Raw genomic sequence first — 17,405 nt, forward strand, 5'->3', positions numbered from 1 at the left:
AGATTCTAGAATAGCGGCAGTCCGCCCGGCCCCCAGCCAAGCCCTCTGGCAAGAAGCAATGGTTCCCCCAATCGGCCTCGATTTTGAGTCCGCGCTTGCGTAAATGTGACGACGAGCTTATTTGCCATGGCAACCTGTCAAAAAGAAAATTTTCAGGGGCTTGTGGGGTGGATGGATCTGGTCTGTCCAGTGGGAGTGGAGCGGCGACGGAGGTGTGCGATAGGTACGATTGGGGCTGGACTGGGGATTTTGAAGTTGCGATGGCATCTTTGAAAGGTGTAGGGGGGGGGAATTTTAAGAGCTTCGTGTTGGATTTTATATTCAATACGCTTTGATGGTAAAATAAGGTGGCATTAGGTGCTATCCATGTGGTCTGGAAGTCAGGGGTTAGCTTAGGTACACGAGATATATAGTGCACTCGTGGCCGCCCTTGCGGTTTCTTCAACGGACTGACCGTAGGCAGTTTTGACATCAGGTATCCTTGAATCTTTAATGGGACTCCTAGGATGAGATATGTGACCTTAGAAGTAGTAAATTGTGATTGTCGAATTCAATTGTCGAGGTATGAGCGACCAGGGCTGGCTATTCTCCGTGCTACTTGATGTCCAAGTGAATCTTCAATTCTGCCTGAATACCTGAACTTCAAGGCATCGACATCCCTTGCTAGAGCATCAGGCCATATGCACTAGCACTGCTCCCGATGTCCTCGTAGTAGGGCAGTGGTAGCTGTTGAGCGCTAGAATCCATTATGAAGTGACCTGGGAATGCCATATTTCTATGGATCCATGAATATATACCACTGATAATATTGAATAGCCCTAAAGCTAGCTTTAATAATACACGACAATGCGTTTTCATTCCAAGTCAATTCGTAATTGAGAAAATGGTATGAATCTCATCACTCCATCGAGAAATCATACTTCTTGAAAGCCTCCTTGAAAGCCTCAGCATCCGCCTCCTCCTCAGGCTGCGACTGCGTCGCATCCTTCCAGTTCATCCGCTTATCCAATTCAAGTAATTTGGCCATCACGCGACGACCGAATTGGATATCGAATCTGAAATCAGGATTCAGTTCCAGCATGAGGGTTTTCTCTGTCCCAGAAGCGGTCTTCGCAGAAGATTCTTCCTCCCCTTCTCCTTCCCCCTCAGCACCCTTCTCCGAACTCCTCCAACTCGAGATACGGAAGAAATCACCAGGTTCAGCACTACTATCTAAGCCCTCGGCCTTGGTCTCGAAACGGGGATAGTTCAGATTCTCTGCCTCAACCTTAAAAGCAGCCTCCACCAGCCCCTGCTCGATAAGATCAACCGGCACAGGGAGGAATTGCCAGTGTGTATGGATTCCATTGCCACGACTAACCTCCCAAGTGACGGCGCCCAATTTACCGGATGAGCGATCAGAAAGCATCTGATGCAAAGCAGCGCGGTAGCGCTGCATTTCCTTATACGTCCCCGTGCGCGATTCGGGGTCCGAAATCGAATTTAGCGTTGGCGCGTGTGAGAATGGGATTATCAGCATATGACCCGGGAATCCGAGGTCGGTGAATAGGTCGTTTGGAGGGAGAGGGCCCTTGGCTGTTGTGATGTAGCTCTCGTTACCGATTGATGTGATGAGGTGGGCTGCGATGTTGGGGTTGGAGAGGCAGAAGAAACATTGATCTGGGCCTGGGGGTGGGGCGCGCTGGTGGCGTTTTTGCGGGCGGTTGTTATTGTGGTGGTGGTCGTCGTCTGTGGCGAAGCGTTTGAATGATTCGCGTTGGGCAGGGAGACCTTTTCGTTTTGTTTGCGCAGGGCGGAGGGGTGAGGCCGTTGCGCCGGCGGGGATTGTGAGGGGTGGTGCGGCGGTTAGATCGAGCGTGAAGGCGTACATTGATTTTTGCTTTGAGCCAAATGAGGCCAGTGAGATGAAGCGGGTCAATGGCTTGACATCTGGGTTGTCTTCTGTTGGGAGGTGGAAGAACGGTTCTCGTTCGTAGAAGACTTCTTCGGAGGAGGAAAAGTGGTAACGGGGTTTCAGGGTGGCGGCAACATCGGCTAGACATGGGACTTCGGTCAGGGCTTTGGCCTGATCTTCTGGTATGTCGACCTTTGATCCCGTCCGAATGCCCTTGGGCCATTGGTTGGTGATGAGGATGTCGGCGCTATGCGTTCCGAATAGAGCGCGTGCATCGGCCTCGGTGTATGTGGGTTGGAATTTGCCGGCGGCGTTCGTCTCTGGTTTTGATTGCGAGGCTGCATCGGTATGCAATTTTCCTCCAAGCGCACTAATGCGGATACCCTCTGAGGTCTTTAAAGTCCCGCGCTTCCCCAGGAAGTAGAGGTTAGGGCAGACTTCATCATTGGCTTCGATCTTTTCCACGATTCTCGTTGGGAGGGGTTTGTCGCCGAGAGTGAAGTAGGTCGGGAGTGGGACGCTGATAGTTCCTGATAGTAGCGCGGTGATTTCGTCCAATTCGCTCTCTGTTGAGCAGTCGCCGAAGAGATTGCCGACTAGAATTGCGAATGCGAAGTTTTGCTTGACTTGCAGCTTGGCCAACTTGGTGAATGCTGCCTGTAATTGGCAGTTCACACTTCCAAGAACGATACTAGTGATTTTGAATTAGTATAATCTTGAGATTTTGGATTGGAGGACACTCACATCTTGGACGCCATGATGTATATCCTTTCAGAGATCTAAGAGATAACAAAGTCGAGAGGCGGCAGGATCGCAAGCGCAAGTTGCAACCGCGGAGGAGCTTGGGCCACCCCGTGACTGGAGCTAGCCTCATTCAGGACTAGCGTAGACTGGCCTCCGCGGCGTCGGAAGAAAGTGCAACCGGCGCCGCTCAGTTTTTTTGGAATCGATAGAAGGCAAGCCATCACTTTGATCGAGCACCTTTCTCGTTGACAGCGCTACCTGTCTCATCTACCAAAATGGTAGCGCCAAGCTCACGAGACAAGCCTACAAGGCGCCTGAAAAAGGGCACCGAAACCACAAAAAATCATCGCTGGGAGCCTTTTTCGCAGCGTATCGCAAAGCTCAAAATCGACCCCATTCACCGTGTGCGCCGGGCGAGCTTTGGTGAAGATGACGAGACCTCGTCTTATTTCCGATCGGCCCTCGATCATTGGGTCGAAATGAACCTTTCCGACAATTTCAGCACATTCGTCCGCCGTGTGAACAACCTCTCCGAAACCCTCGCCCAGATTTTGTACCACGAAGAGAAAATAATGGCCCTGTTGGTGGAGTTTATCGAGAAGAGAGACCAGCACTCAATCGAGCCTCTGATGAGTCTGCTGGCCCAATTTGCCCGAGACCTGGGAGTGAAATTTGAGAAGCACTTTGCGACCTCGGTGACATTGGTAGCATCGGTTGCCGCAACACACCCCGATGTTGAAGTGGTGGAATGGAGTTTTACTTGTCTAGCATGGATTTTCAAATTCCTCTCCAGACTCTTGACGCCCGACTTGCGTCAACTTCTCGGCATTATGACCCCATATCTCGGCAAAGAGCGACAAAAGCCTTTTGTTGCTCGGTTCGCCGCCGAGTCCATGTCATTTCTGATTCGCAAGGCAGGTCTCACCTACTATAAGAACAAGACGCCCCTCGAGAACGCCGTCTCTTACCTCTACGATGATATCTCAAAATCAGCGGAGGAAGGAAACAATGTTGAAAACTACAAGGAGGGTTTGATGGTCATGTTCGCGGATGCCATCAAGGGTGTTAATAATGGTCTTCACTCCAATGGAATGGATATCTTGCGCTGTGTTCTGGACCAGATTCCCCCGTCTAGTGGAACTAGCAGTCAACCAGCGCAGGTTGCTGTTGGATTGGTGATCAATCTCATTCATCACACCACTCCCGAGACATTCGGCCCCATTCTCGAAACAGTCAAGGAATACGTTGAAAGCCGGTCTCAAGGTTCTGATAATCCCAACTTGCCCGAGTGCTGCCGTCTCATCTTTGTCTGCTTTGGAACCCGTAAGGCAACCCGAATCAGGGATTGGAAGACCGTGCACCAGACCCTTGTGTCACTTCTGAAGCAGGTGGCATCAAACCAGAATGTGGACTCAGAAACAATCACACAGCTCCTTGGTGCCGTCGCCTACGCTCTTCAGCTTTCTCCAATGGATGAGATGCTGCCATTCTTGCGACCTCTGATGGACCATGTGTCCACCGGACCTCTCTCAAAATACTTCTTGTTCTTCTGCAACACATTTTCACAATGGGGCTCCGAGCGTTTCCAAAGTCTTCTTGTTCCTTATTTCCAAAAGTTCCTCAATGCTTCCTGGAAAAAGCAAGAGTGGGAAACGTGCTTGACGCTACTCCGACTCAACCAGTCTGGCTGCATTACATCCGAAGCTTCGAAGCCAGGCTATGTCTCATGCCCCGAAGGCTTGAAGTCTCACCTCTACGACTCCTTGAATTACCCTACCAACGACGAACGTGTTCTTAACGCCCTGGTCAAACTCCCGAAGGCCATCTCATTGTTTGCAGACTCTGCTAGCCTGCCCAAGATCGTGAAGAAACTACATAGCAATCTTGTCTCTGCCTTGAACGATGCCACCACCCAGCAAAACGCTCAGCAGAACAGTGGCTTGATATTCTACCTTGGTCAGGGGTTCAAGATCTACGTCGATCTGGCTACCCAGGCCGGTAAATTGGACACAGAGCTGTGGGAACCAATCCTTACAGCCTCAGCTGAATTCTCGCGTCTTCCTTTATTCCTAGAGGGTGTTTTGACTTTTGTTTCTGCTCTCCCCCAATCCGCGGAGCTCGAAACCTCGACCTTGGAAGGATTTGCTCGCAACTTGATCCTCAACCTCGCCAGTCCTTCGCAGAGACTGAGACTCGTCTCTCTTCAGATCTTACGTGAATTAATTAGCCGGGTCCCTGGAGATGAAGTTTCCCCTATCTCCCTGGCAATTGAGATCGAAGAAAGTCCCCTCACTCTTCAAAGTGCCAGAACCGTATCGATGCACCTCCGCAAATTGGCACTTCTCTACCCTCAGATCGCTTCTCGCAGATGGATGGCTAGCCTTATTCCGTACTTCTGCTTCGGTCTGTTCTCGAAGAAGTTGACTCCTCTCTGGGACGATTCCGCTGCTGCTCTAAAAACCATCAGCGAACATCTCGAGGGAGAGAAAATTGTTTCGGACTTGTCTGTTCAGTGGCTGCAGGAGCGGGACTCTGGCGCTACGAATGAGGATGAACCCGAGGAAGAGAATGAAGACTCATTTGTCTCGAGCCGTTTCGAGTGTTTCAATGTTCGCAAGATTGAGAATGTTTCCACCGCCAACGCGAAGACTATGCAGGATCCTTTGGCCGCTTTGTCCATCCAGTTTGAAAAGGACCACAAGATGGCGGACCTCGTCCCTGGGTTCCCCCGAAGCCATGCGCTGCGCGTCTTGAGTGCTACCCCCAATGTGGCTGAGAAGCGGTCTCGTCAAATCATGCCATTGTTCCTGAGCTGGGCTACACGCGATGATCAGGACGATGTTCCTACCGCCAATGATGCCGAGAATGATGCCGACACGGAGGCTGATTCAACACCGATCAAATGGGGATTCAAAGACCGACTGGCTATGCTTGGTCTACTTGGCCAATTCCTTAACCCCAAGGTTCTGTACAAGGCCCCCGAGGTTCACGAGGCAGTCCTCGGTCTTTTGTGCCACGGTAATTCGGAGATCCAGAAAGCTGCTCTCAAAGCTATTTTCACTTGGAAGAACGCGCACGTTGTGCCTTATCAAGAGAACTTGCTGAACATTCTGGATGAAGCCAGATTCAAAGATGAGATGTCTGTCTTCGTGCGTGTTGGTGGCGAGGACAGTCTGATCGAGCAGGAGCACCGTCCTGCTCTGCTTCCCATTCTTCTTCGACTTCTTTACGGTCGCATGATCTCCAAGGCTGGCTCATCTGGTCAGGCTGGTCAGGTTGGTCGACGTAAGGCTATTCTGCGCTCGCTTTCTCTTCTCTCGGAGGAGGACTTTGGACTTTTCATGCAGCTCGCATTCGGCCCTCTATCTCAAGTTTCCGTTGTCAAGGATAACAGCGAGGTCGCAGCCGCGTTCTCAGAGGAACTCACCAGTCCAAGAAGACAGCTTGGTCTACTCAAGATGATTGATACGGTTTTCGAAACTCTCCAGAGTCGCATGATCCCATTTTCCATCCAGACCATGAACGTTGTTATCTACTGCCTGGTTCGAGCATGTCGAGCAATCTATGACGAAAATAGTGATCTTTACGTGGATAGAGAAGACGAGCGTCTCCTGGCAATCTTCCAGAATATCCGCCAGACTTGTATTCGCTGTCTGACTTTGATCTTTACGGTCTCATCCGACCTCGATTGGACACCATACGTTGCCATCATCTTCAAAGAGTTGATCAACAACAGGCTGGATCTATTCCCCATTGAGACCGCTCAGGGTGTCTCCGGACTGCTTCGCCTCTTCCACACCTGGGCGTCTGCCCCGAGATCGACCTTTTATCTTGTTCAGCATAACAAGGATGTTCTCACCAAGGTCATTGACTGTCTTGGCGTCGAGTCGGCACGCGATGAGGTTAAGATATTCGTCATGGATGAAGTCCTTATCCCACTTGTGCAGCAGTCTACCGGAAAGAAGGAGGGAGAAGACCAGGAAATGTCGGATATCCCCCCCCGAGCAGATTCGCTCTGAAGTCCTCTCTCCCTACCTTGAGCACGCTCTCTCCCTTCTCGGCCCTCTTTTGAGAGTTGGACCTCCTTCAAAGCCTGTCCTCAATTCAGGTGTCAATGCTCTTTCACTTATCGCCCCCTGCGTTGAATCTTCTAAGGAGACATCTAGCTTGATTAGCATCTCCACCTATCTGCTTCGCCAACCCCCCGACCGTGTCAGCCCGAAGACCAAGGCTGGTCTGTTGCGAATTCTCGAACATTTCCTACCCCTGTACACCCCGGAGGACGACGCCAAGCTTTCTCAGCAAGTATTCGAGGCGGTTGTATCCATGTTCGATTATTTCAAGGATGATGCAAACAGAGAGGTTTTGGCACGAGTTTTTGCTGCGCTCGCAAGTCATGACAAAGAACTTGCCGAAGTCGCTGAACTCTGCGCGGATCTGAACTCTCGCTCCTCCAAAAAGCTCGAGCCAGATTTTGAACGTCGTCTTCAGGCCTTCAGAAAGATCAACGATGATCTGTCGCAGAAATTCAACGCTAAGCAGTGGAGGCCTATTCTCTACAATATGCTTTTCTATGTCAAGGACGAAGAAGAATTGGCTGTTCGATCCAGCGCTTCCTACGGTCTCAGACGTTTCATCGACAGAGCCGCCACCGAGGCCGGTGCGGATGACTTTGAGGCTCTTGTGAATGATGTCTTTATCCCCGCGATGAAGTTTGGAGTTCGAAACAAGGCTGAATTGATCCGAGCTGAGATTGTTGCTGCTCTTGGCTACTTTATCAAGCTGAATCCCACTCGGCCATCCGTGCAGGATATGCACGATCTGCTCATGGGCGACGATGAAGAGGCATCCTTCTTTACCAATATCCTTCACATCCAGCAGCATCGTCGTCTCCGTGCATTGCGACGTCTGGCGGGCGAAGCTGCCAAGGGACATCTCCAGCCAACCAACCTGGGCTCCATTTTCCTGCCTCTCATCGAGCATTTCGCATTCGAAGGTGCGGAGGATGAGAGTGGTCACAACTTGATCGCCGAAGCTGTTGCCACTATTGGTGCCCTGGCCGAGTGGCTGGACTGGAGTCAGTTCCGCAACAACTTCCGCAGGTACCGTGGGTACATGCAGAGCAAGCCAGAAATGGAGAAGAATATTCTCAGACTTCTGGGCAGAATGTCCGATGCTCTGTCTAGCGCAATGGACCAGAAGAAGGAGACTAGCCAAGAGTCCAGTGCCAATGCCGATGCCATGGATACTGTTGAAGTCAAGTGCACACTCGCGAAAACTGTTCCTGATCTGACAAAGGTCTCAACCGAGCTAACCACCAACTTCATTCCTTTCCTGACTCACTTCATTCACCACAAGAATGAGGCAGAAATGAGTCTCCGTCTTCCTGCCGCTGTCACCACGATCAAGCTTCTTAAGATTCTCACTGAACAGGAGATGGCCATTCGCTTGTCGCCGGTTCTTCTCGATGTTTGTAGTATCTTGAAGAGTAAATCGCAAGATGCCAGAGACACAGCCCGAAAAACGCTCAGTGACATTTCCCTTCTTCTTGGTCCGCCCTACTTCGGCTACATCCTGAAGGAGCTGCGTCATACTCTTCTGCGTGGATACCAGTTGCACGTTCTCTCATTTACTGTTCACTCCTTACTGGTTGTTTCCACCGATCACTTCAGCCAGGGGGACTTGGACTACTGCCTACCGGAACTGGTTTCGGTCGTCATGGACGACACTTTCGGTACAGTTGGACAAGAAAAGGAAGCCGAAGACTACGTAAGCAAGATGAAGGAAGTCAAGAGCAGCAAGAGCTACGATTCAATGGAGCTCCTCGCCAAGAACGCCACAGTCGTCGACCTTTCCAAACTTGTTAGCCCTCTCCAGGCTCTTTTGCGCGAGAAGCTTAATTCCAACATGGTCAGGAAGCTTGACGAGCTCATGAGGAGAATTGGAATTGGACTTTTGCGAAACCCCGGTGCCGAAAGCCGAGACTTGTTGATGTTCTGTTACGAAATCATCAAGGAGTCCTACAAGGACAACACAGAGGGACGGGAAAAGCGCCCAGAAACCGCAATCGAGAGGCGCTTCCTGGTCAGGCTCCAGGGTGCCAAGCGTGGTGAGAAGCGTGGCATCACGTCCTCCCATACCTACAAAATGACCAGGTTCTCACTTGACATCCTCCGTGCCATTCTCAACAAATTCGGCTCGCTCATGACCCCGGCCAATCTTTCTGGCTTCCTGCCCATCATTGGCGATGCTCTTGTACAGTCTCATGAAGAAGTCAAGATCTCTGCTCTCCGTTTGCTATCTACAATCATTAAGCTTCCAATGCCCGAGCTTGATGAAAACTCCCATGTCTACCTCACGGAGGCTGTCAAGATGCTCAAGGAGTCCCCAACCACGAACTCAGAGGCATCCCAGGCGTCTCTCAAGCTAATCTCTGCTATGATCCGCGAACGAAAGAGCACCAAGCTTCGTGATGGACACCTCGCTTACTTGCTCCACCGCCTCAAGGCTGACATTGAAGAGCCCGATCGCCAAGGCATCACGTTCAACTTCATTCGCGCTGTCATGTCGCGCAAGTTCGTTGTGACGGAAATGTATGAATTGATGGATTCTATTGCAACCATGATGGTCACAAACCAAACCCGCTCTGCTCGTGATCTTGCTCGCGGCACGTACATCCACTTCTTGACTGAGTATCCACAGGCCAAGAACCGCTGGACCAAGCAACTTGGCTTCCTCGCGAAGAACTTGGATTACAAGCACCAAGAAGGACGGCAGTCGGTTTTGGAGGCAGTCCACCTGCTCCTTTCCAAGACAGGGCAGGAGCTGGCGCAAGATATTGTCAGCACCTTCTTCCTGCCCGTGGTGCTTGCCATGGCAAATGATGATTCGCCCGAATGCCGTGAGATGGCTGGTGCTCTACTGAGCCAATTCTACAACCGAGCAGACCAGGAGCAGATGAAGACCATGTTGACTCCCCTCCGCTCGTGGCTGGAGCAGACTGATAACATGGCTCTGAGCAGTGTCGGACTGCAGGCCATGCGGATCTACTTCGAAGCAGAGGAGACAGAGAAGGACAAGCAGGCTCGCTTTGTGGTTGGAATTCTGCCCGACCTGATCCGGCCGATCGCCGACGATCATGAGAACGGGAACTGGGAGACTCTCTACTTTGCCCTGCAGCTCTTCACGAAGCTTTGTAAGACAGTTCCATCTCTCGCCCTGAGCCAAGATTGCTCTGCTATCTGGACCGCTATTCGAGAATCGTTATTCTTCCCTCACACCTGGGTCAAGTCCTGTGCTGCCAACCTCGTGGGGACCTGGCTCTCCGATCTTGCTAAGACCCACGCTGCCGCTGGCTACAGTGCTCTTCCTTTGAATTGCACCACCGGTCTCATCCTTGACAAGGAGGCTATGCTGCAGCTCATCCGAGCCAGTCTCCGCTGCCTGCGCACACCGGGTCTCACTGATGACCTTGCTCTGCAAAATGTGCGCAACATTGTTTTCCTTGGCCGTTGCTGTGCCCAGAACGGTCTTGAGCTCCAGAAGACCGGAACGGAAGATGACGTCGAATCTGAGGAGGATGAGTCTGATGAGGACGAAGATGCTGACGAGGCTACCGACGAAGCCGTCACAAACGGCGCCGCTCCGGCCAAGACCGCCCTCCACTACATCTTCGGGCAAATCGCATACCTTCTCCGTCGGGAAGTCCTTGGAGGTCGCCCCGCAGCATTGGTCCCCAAGACTGCATCGATCACCCTGCTCGCTGCATTGATCCGCCATCTCGAGGCCGAGCAAATCAAACCCTCGCTTCCGGTCATCCTCCTTCCCCTCCAGCACTTGACCGACACGACTATCCCAGGCCCGCGCTCAGCCGATCCCGCATTCCAGGATATCTACAAGGGACTTGTTTCCAACTGCCACGAGGTCCTTGATTTGCTGCAAAAGAAGCTTGGAAGCTCCGAATACATTGCCCAAATGACCAAGGTGCAAGATACTGTCAAGGAGCGTCGTGAAGGTAGACGTACCAAGCGTCGCATCGAGGCTGTTGCCGATCCCGAGCGCCACGAGCGTGACAAGAAGAGGAGAAACGATCGCAAGAGAGAGAAGAGAAAGGAGAAGGGACTGGAGCATCGTGGAAAGAGGCGGGGGTGGTAAACAGGTGACAGATGATGTGTTGATTGTGGATGGTGATTTTGTTTTTCATGTTGCATATTTTATGATGGCATACTAAAAAGCTGGCGTTTGGGGGTGGTATTTAGGTCATTTTCAGTATATACCTATTAGTATCCATGTCGAATAGATTTCAATTTCAAGTCAATTCTTATGTGTGTTCTCCTTTTGGCCTGCTTGAGGATACTAATTCTTTCCAATTTGATCACAAATGAACTGAGAACCAGACACAATACCTAGGTATGCTTCGCTGCATCGAATGTCTGTTCTCAGCTGTTCACATGGAGAGGGGTACGTAAAAGATACGCCTGTTCCAACCTTCAAGTTGGAATATGATGCAGAACTGTGCCCAGCCCCCACCCCACCAGCCCAACCCCACATAAGACGGTGATCCGGCTGAACATCGATGGAGATCCGGTAGCCCAGGCCACACTCTAAGGGACGATGTAACAGTGAATCACCTGACTCGACGGTAAGACATTTATTAGCTGGCATGGTTCGATTTTCCTTGATATTTTCTTTCACATTTTACGCATGCCAAGGGTGATGAGACACAGCAGCTGTACACTGTCTCGATAAATATTACCACCTAAGCAATAACGTGAAAAAGTAAGTGCTCAATCGTAAAGTGAAATTATTTTTCAGTTACTCCCAAGGTTGGCAATCTTATTCCTTCTATGGAATGGTGCTAATAAGTAGACGGACCCTGAGAGTAAGGCTGACATGATCGTTGAAGTTATTGAGAGCTACTCTCGACCGCTTCGGTAGAGGTGAATGTGCACCAACTAGTATGGAGTCAAAGGAGTTAAAATTTGTTCACTTCAATGATGTAGTAAGTGAGAGTTTGGAACTAGCAATTTTCATGGAATTAATGCTCCCATTTCATAGTATCATGTGCCATCTGCAGAGAAACTTTCACGCTTCATGCAACTGAAATCCTCATTTATGACCGACGGAGCTTTGACTGTTTTCAGCGGAGATGCCTTTTCACCGTCCCTTGAGGCGAGTATCCTAAAAGGCGAGCATATGGGACCTCTTCTCGACTTTGTTGGTGTCGATATCGCCTGTTACGGGAATCATGGTCTGAAGCCAACCCTATTGCCTTGAAGAAATATTAATACCTAATGAGGAGATAGATTTTGACTTTGGCGACCAGCGGCTCATCGAGCTGTCTAATAAAGTTTGCTTTCCTTGGGTGCTTTCCAATGCTTGGCATTTACCTTTGAAAGAGAATGAGCATCCCGATACGCGTCTACTCGGTTGTGCCAAATCCTACGTAACTAAGAATGTCAATGGATGTCGGGTTGGATTCTTTGGACTAGCTGGCACGTATGTTCAAAATTTGAATATTATTCAGTACTGTAGTCCATAAGCTGACAAAAAAACAGGGATTGGCCGTCCAATTGCGAAAAGCTGCCCCACTCACATATCGAATGCCCTGTTAAAACTGCCCAGCGAATGGCATCCCACCTTCGTGTTCGAGAGAATTGCGACTTGGTTATCGCGTTGACCCATATGCGTCTTGCCGAAGACATGGAAGTTGCAGAAGCGACAAAAACGGGCAAAAGTAGAGTCGATTTACTTTTGGGTGGCCATGACCATGAAGTTGTTCGACGGTTCAATGGCGATACTGATACGGACCCAGCAAATGTTGAACAAGGTCACGATAACATAGATATTACAGTTGAAGGCTTGATACGCGATGCTCAGGGTGATATTCGGATTATCAAAAGCGGGACAGACTGGACAGGCTTGTCTTTGGTACGAATGATAATAGGAAAAGATGAGAAAGGAAGTACTAATATCTCCACGGTTGGTGAGTATATTATAATATAGGTCATCTGTTTGCTCCTCGTCTAATTTGCCTTACTCTATACAGTGAGCCAGTGGAGCAATATCGATACAGAAAATCCGCTCGTCTCTACTATTACGCCCGGAATTAACCAGTTACTGGATTCAATTCATAACCGTGTCGATGATCTTGTTCAGGAGCCTGTCTTGCACTCCTATACCTTGCTCGATGGCCGTGGCTCAGTCGTTCGCAGCCAAGAGACAAATCTAGGTAATATGTTAGCAACTGCAGTTCAGGCTTTCTATAATACAGATATAGCGCTTTTCAACAGTGGCTCTATTCGCTGCAACCAACTTCTTGGTCCATCCATACCGGGTGGCTCCCCATTGTTGATAAAAGATATTATTAGTACGTCATGCCTTTTTTGAAAGCCTACTTCAGCTAACGATCTAGACATCTGCCCTTTTGAAAACTCCCTTCTGGTAAAAAGAATCAAGGGTAGTGTTATAATACACTCTATGGAAAACTCAATTGGAGATATGCACATGGACGGACGTTTCCTTCAGGTAGCTGGTCTACGCATGGTAGCTACCTGGCAACGAAAACCGGAGCATCGCGTCTTGGAAATATTCCTTGATCGACCCGGTGCAGCGCCACAAAAACTAGATCCCTCTCGCGTATATACCGTTGCCTTGCCCAAGTTTATCGGGGATGGATTTGATGGATATACCTCATTTCCGGCAGAGGAGACAATCGTCGACGAAGAAACTGCTATAACTGATACCGGTCTCATGTTACAAATATTTGGACAAAAGGCCGAAGAGAGGTGTGATGATCACGAGCTGGGTATCCAGCGAGCGCAAGCTGTTACTATCGTTGGTACAGCCTCGGACGGCTTGCCTATTGTAAATCCTGTGGTTGACGGTAGAATTCGGTTTATCGAGTGCCCGGCGCTCTAATACTATCCATGCTAGATATTTATGGCTGCCTTTAGACATGTAACACCTAGGTATCTTGAACTGCACTGGCAGTGCTAGGTATAAGATGAAACAAATCTTGGAGGCTTGAAAGATCAATTAGACTCGACAGATAAATTGAAATATCATTCCAGGGGGATTTGAAAATTTCTCCCAGGAGCTAAGAGGATGGAAGTCCAATCAGCGTCGATTCAGCCGCGCTTCTATAGATATCTTACGAAACGGTTTGCAGAATTCTGACTCAACGAATGGGAATCCCAGGCATTTTAAAAATGGCAGAGCGCTAAGTATCATGTTGGAGGAATACCAAATAACTGGGTTTCTTCGACCAGCTAGCCACAACAGAAGAATGAAAAAAGGCTACAGATTGGCCTTTGAATATCCATAATGCCAGTTTTCTCCCGCTAAGTCCTTCCTAATCTGATAATTCTTCTCGGCAATTTCCACCAACTGCATATCGACATCTAAAGTACGCATTCCCTCTTCGCCGTCATTAAAACTTCCAGGCACAGTCCCCAGGATGGGTAACACGACTTGACTGCAGCCGAAGAACCCCTCTTGCGCGGGACCACCGGCATTACAGTAGATCACCGCAGCCGTGTTCTCAAAACGCACGAGTAACGAGGGTATTTTGGACAAACATTTTCTCGCATTCTTGGTTGTATGCAAGTCCTTCGCTGCACATATCTGACGATGTCCAGTATGAAGGGATGATGATGATTTTGGCGCCGGCTAAAACAAGCTGTCGGAATGCTTCTGGGAAAGCAAGATCCCAACATACCAAAATCCCAACAGGCCCGAGGGGGGTATCTATGACTTTGTGGGGGTTTGGAGTCGATTGCCCTTCCTTCGTTGCCCCGCGTGCATGTTCGATGAATGATGTCAAGGTCCGCCGCTCGGGGATCCACAGATTTGTTTTCGTGTACGATCCCAAAAAGCGACCATTGTGATCTATAAAGTCGGATGTATTGAGAAGCGTACGACCAGAATCTTTGACATGATGGTGGGATGGTGTTTCAATTGGTGCCTCAGAGACAACAGTGCCGGTGCAAATATTGATGTGAAGTTCCGCAGCCAAGTCTTGATACTTTTGACGAAACTCGAGAGCTTTCTCGGCGGTCAAGGCAAAAGATGGCTCTTCGGGTACCCATCCCGTCAAATGATACTCTGGTAAAACCGCTAGCGATGCGCCTTCGCTAGCAGCAGCGCGAATCTGCTCAGCAGCACGAGAAAAGTTGTAATCGGCATCTAAGGGCTTCCTGGAAGTGTTAGTATTCGAGATAGTCCGATAAAAAAAGCCACCAAATTACCTTTGCTCTGCTCTGGATTATGGAGACCTTGAAGGAAGGGTATGCTGTGTTCGCGGTCATGGTGAGTGACTTGAAACTTGAAAGTAAAGAAAAGTTACTATCGGAAAAGTTACTTGACAAGACTGGCCACCGAGGCTCCGGAGAACAAGATAAAAAATGCCCACAACCTTTTTTTATCTTGTTGTAGTTTTTACGTTTCGTTTGTCGCGTGGTAAAGACTAAACAGATTCCATTTGGAGTTTTAATATGCTTAGCTTTCCATAACCCGATTGGGAAGGCTTGGTGGATCCGATTTGCGATTGGTTGGCACCGACGCTGCGCTGTGGGCACGCGTGGCAAGTTGTCCGATGCTTCGCGTCAGATCTTGATAGCTAAATGCTAATCAACAACCATCATCATTATTGGAATTCCATTTGGGGTCTCATAAATTGAAAGGGGTGATAGTGACAAAGTTTCAACGAATCCAGTAGTGCCATTTTGAAGCACCGAAACAACTAGTACATCCATCTCAAAAGATCGAGGTCAGATTCAACATGGACGCCAAGTTGAATTCAAATTATTATTTGTCAAGGTCTGTTGCATGTGACTACCTATAAATTTGAAAGTCTCGAGATTTATAAGGAGAATCTGGCACAGGTATAACTCGGAATAAGAGAAAAAGCAAGTCACGGGGCTCAAATTTACCCCATAAGAGTTGTGTATCCCTTTTCAATCATGACATCCATCCAGTAGACATCCGATTGATCCGTTTCCATACAAGCCCACGTATCTTTGACAAGGAGCAGCATTTGGCGTATAGGCTTCGCCGCTAGCATATTTTCAAAACACGAAAGACGAGAAATTATAGACTTCCTTGCTTGCAAAATCTCGATCTCGGTCACTGGAGCCCTCAGCCTTGGGCTAGAGGCGAGACTTGCTAGAGGAAGCTGCTGTGCACTGACAGTTGAGCAGCCCGCAAAATCCAGAGCCAACTCACTGCAAATGCTCACAAGAAGAAATGGCTGGATGGATCGACTAGTCGATGACACAGGGATACCATTTACCAAGTCGAGAATATGCAAGGCCAAGTAAACCAGCCATGCATTTTCTGGATTCTTATTATCTAGACTAGAGGATGCTTCAGTACCTGGACTGAAAGTGATGAATTCGTGCGTTGGATCATGGAGTGATGCGTATGGCAATAGAAGATCTGGGAAATTTCGGTAAAGCTGTAGTAAGCCCGTGCACCTATATGCCTCGGCGATTTGGAGTAGGTGATCTGGCGGTGTCATTTCATCACCAGAGTCAGCGATCGTATCTTTATGCGGGAGCTGAATTGCACAGAGTAGAGATTGTAATTGTTCTGCCTCGAGAATGGCCTTGTGGGCTTGGTCAATATCGTCTCTGGAGGCGAATCGGCGAGAGCGAATGCGCTTTCGTTCTTTTCTGACAAGATATCCAACTTTTGCGACGAGTACCTGAATCTCAATTCCAACGCCAGTTTGGGGATGGGGCATAAGTGGTTCATCCAACCCGCACGCGTCTTGTTGGGTTGGTTGTGCCCGCTTTTGCCTCATTCCCTGGATATTCGGCTCCCTGTCAGAAACGAATGCAAGCAATAACTGCCAGTAGACAAGAGAGTTTCGAAAAAATGACATCTTTTGTTCATCAGATTGACTGGTATTGCCTGGACAGGCCTTGGAAGAAAGAAGTGTCGTGGCAAGTATCTCGAACTCTGATTGACCCACTTCACCAGGCTTGTGCCAGGAGCGACTCATCCCGAGCATAACCAGAGCTAAAAGAGACGAAGTTCGGATCTCATTTTCTTGAATCTCCTCCGACAAGCATATAGATGCTTGTTTTTGAAGCTGTAGCCCGACAAAAGAGAATTTTGGCGAAATTTCGGATAAGCAGGCAGCTGCCATGCTCTGAGTGATATAGTATAAAGATGAGGAACCAGACCAAGCATCAGAGATTGTCGTTCTATATGGGTTCAATTGACCATCGTAACAGGACATCATCCCACAGACTTCCTTGAAATAGTACTCCACTAGTATAGAAGAATGATCTTGGAGGGATTGTGAAAGTGGCGTTTGGCAACGAGACTGCGATATTTGATTTGGGGATCCCAAGCTCGACGAGCCATCGAGATGCAAGTCCGGGACGGTGGTAAATGATAATGGCCATATGGGACCGTGTTTAGGTGTTGGGCTCTTGGAAGGAGTCGCTTTCCAAGGAGTTTGTTGGGGCTGAAGATTCATCTCCCGAGAAAAGTCAGCAAATGAGAGTGTCGATGTAAGACTGTCATCATCTGCCGTGCCAGTATGACTAGCTTCATAGGAGTTTGAAGCCTCCCCAAATATTTCGGAGCAGAACAAATCCACTACCGACTGATGAGGCGCAGAAGGCCCTTCCTGATCGAATGTGTAGCTGCTCCAATCGGAAGAGGACTCTGGTTCAGCGCCCCTAAAAGCCTTTGATTTATTTTTCGAAGTCGTCTGACGAGTGGGCCATTTTAAGTGCTTTTGATAGCCTGGACA

General features: G+C 49.3%; 5 protein-coding genes across 5 annotated transcripts; 2 read left to right on the top strand and 3 right to left on the bottom strand.

Moving 5' to 3' along the window:
• Positions 1-898: 898 nt before the first annotated feature.
• Positions 899-2,652, bottom strand: N7533_008185 (CwfJ domain protein; the record flags this gene model as incomplete). Its single annotated transcript, XM_057104835.1, has 2 exons — positions 899-2,585; positions 2,639-2,652. 2 exons carry the CDS (start codon positions 2,650-2,652, stop codon positions 899-901), a joined length of 1,701 nt encoding a protein of 566 aa, XP_056959792.1.
• A 261-nt stretch (positions 2,653-2,913) lies between these two features.
• On the top strand, positions 2,914-10,792 carry N7533_008186 (uncharacterized protein; the record flags this gene model as incomplete). The annotated part of the gene is made up of 2 exons (XM_057104836.1): positions 2,914-6,579; positions 6,647-10,792. The coding sequence occupies 2 exons, from the start codon at positions 2,914-2,916 to the stop codon at positions 10,790-10,792; spliced, it is 7,812 nt and encodes a 2,603-aa protein (XP_056959793.1).
• An 805-nt stretch (positions 10,793-11,597) lies between these two features.
• Positions 11,598-13,558, top strand: N7533_008187 (bifunctional metallophosphatase/5'-nucleotidase; the record flags this gene model as incomplete). The annotated part of the gene is made up of 6 exons (XM_057104837.1): positions 11,598-11,639; positions 11,696-11,888; positions 11,944-12,136; positions 12,196-12,623; positions 12,687-13,007; positions 13,041-13,558. The coding sequence occupies 6 exons, from the start codon at positions 11,598-11,600 to the stop codon at positions 13,556-13,558; spliced, it is 1,695 nt and encodes a 564-aa protein (XP_056959794.1).
• A 622-nt stretch (positions 13,559-14,180) lies between these two features.
• Positions 14,181-14,946, bottom strand: N7533_008188 (carbon-nitrogen hydrolase family protein; the record flags this gene model as incomplete). The annotated part of the gene is made up of 2 exons (XM_057104838.1): positions 14,181-14,831; positions 14,887-14,946. The coding sequence occupies 2 exons, from the start codon at positions 14,944-14,946 to the stop codon at positions 14,181-14,183; spliced, it is 711 nt and encodes a 236-aa protein (XP_056959795.1).
• A 620-nt stretch (positions 14,947-15,566) lies between these two features.
• N7533_008189 (uncharacterized protein) lies at positions 15,567-16,790 on the bottom strand (the record flags this gene model as incomplete). The annotated part of the gene is made up of 1 exon (XM_057104839.1): positions 15,567-16,790. One exon carries the CDS (start codon positions 16,788-16,790, stop codon positions 15,567-15,569), a length of 1,224 nt encoding a protein of 407 aa, XP_056959796.1.
• Positions 16,791-17,405: the final 615 nt, after the last annotated feature.

Source organism: Penicillium manginii (genome assembly GCF_028828005.1).
Source record: "Penicillium manginii strain IBT 31320 chromosome Unknown utg000005l:1.0-5665137.0:1.0-5668048.0, whole genome shotgun sequence".
NCBI classification, from domain to species: domain Eukaryota; kingdom Fungi; phylum Ascomycota; class Eurotiomycetes; order Eurotiales; family Aspergillaceae; genus Penicillium; species Penicillium manginii.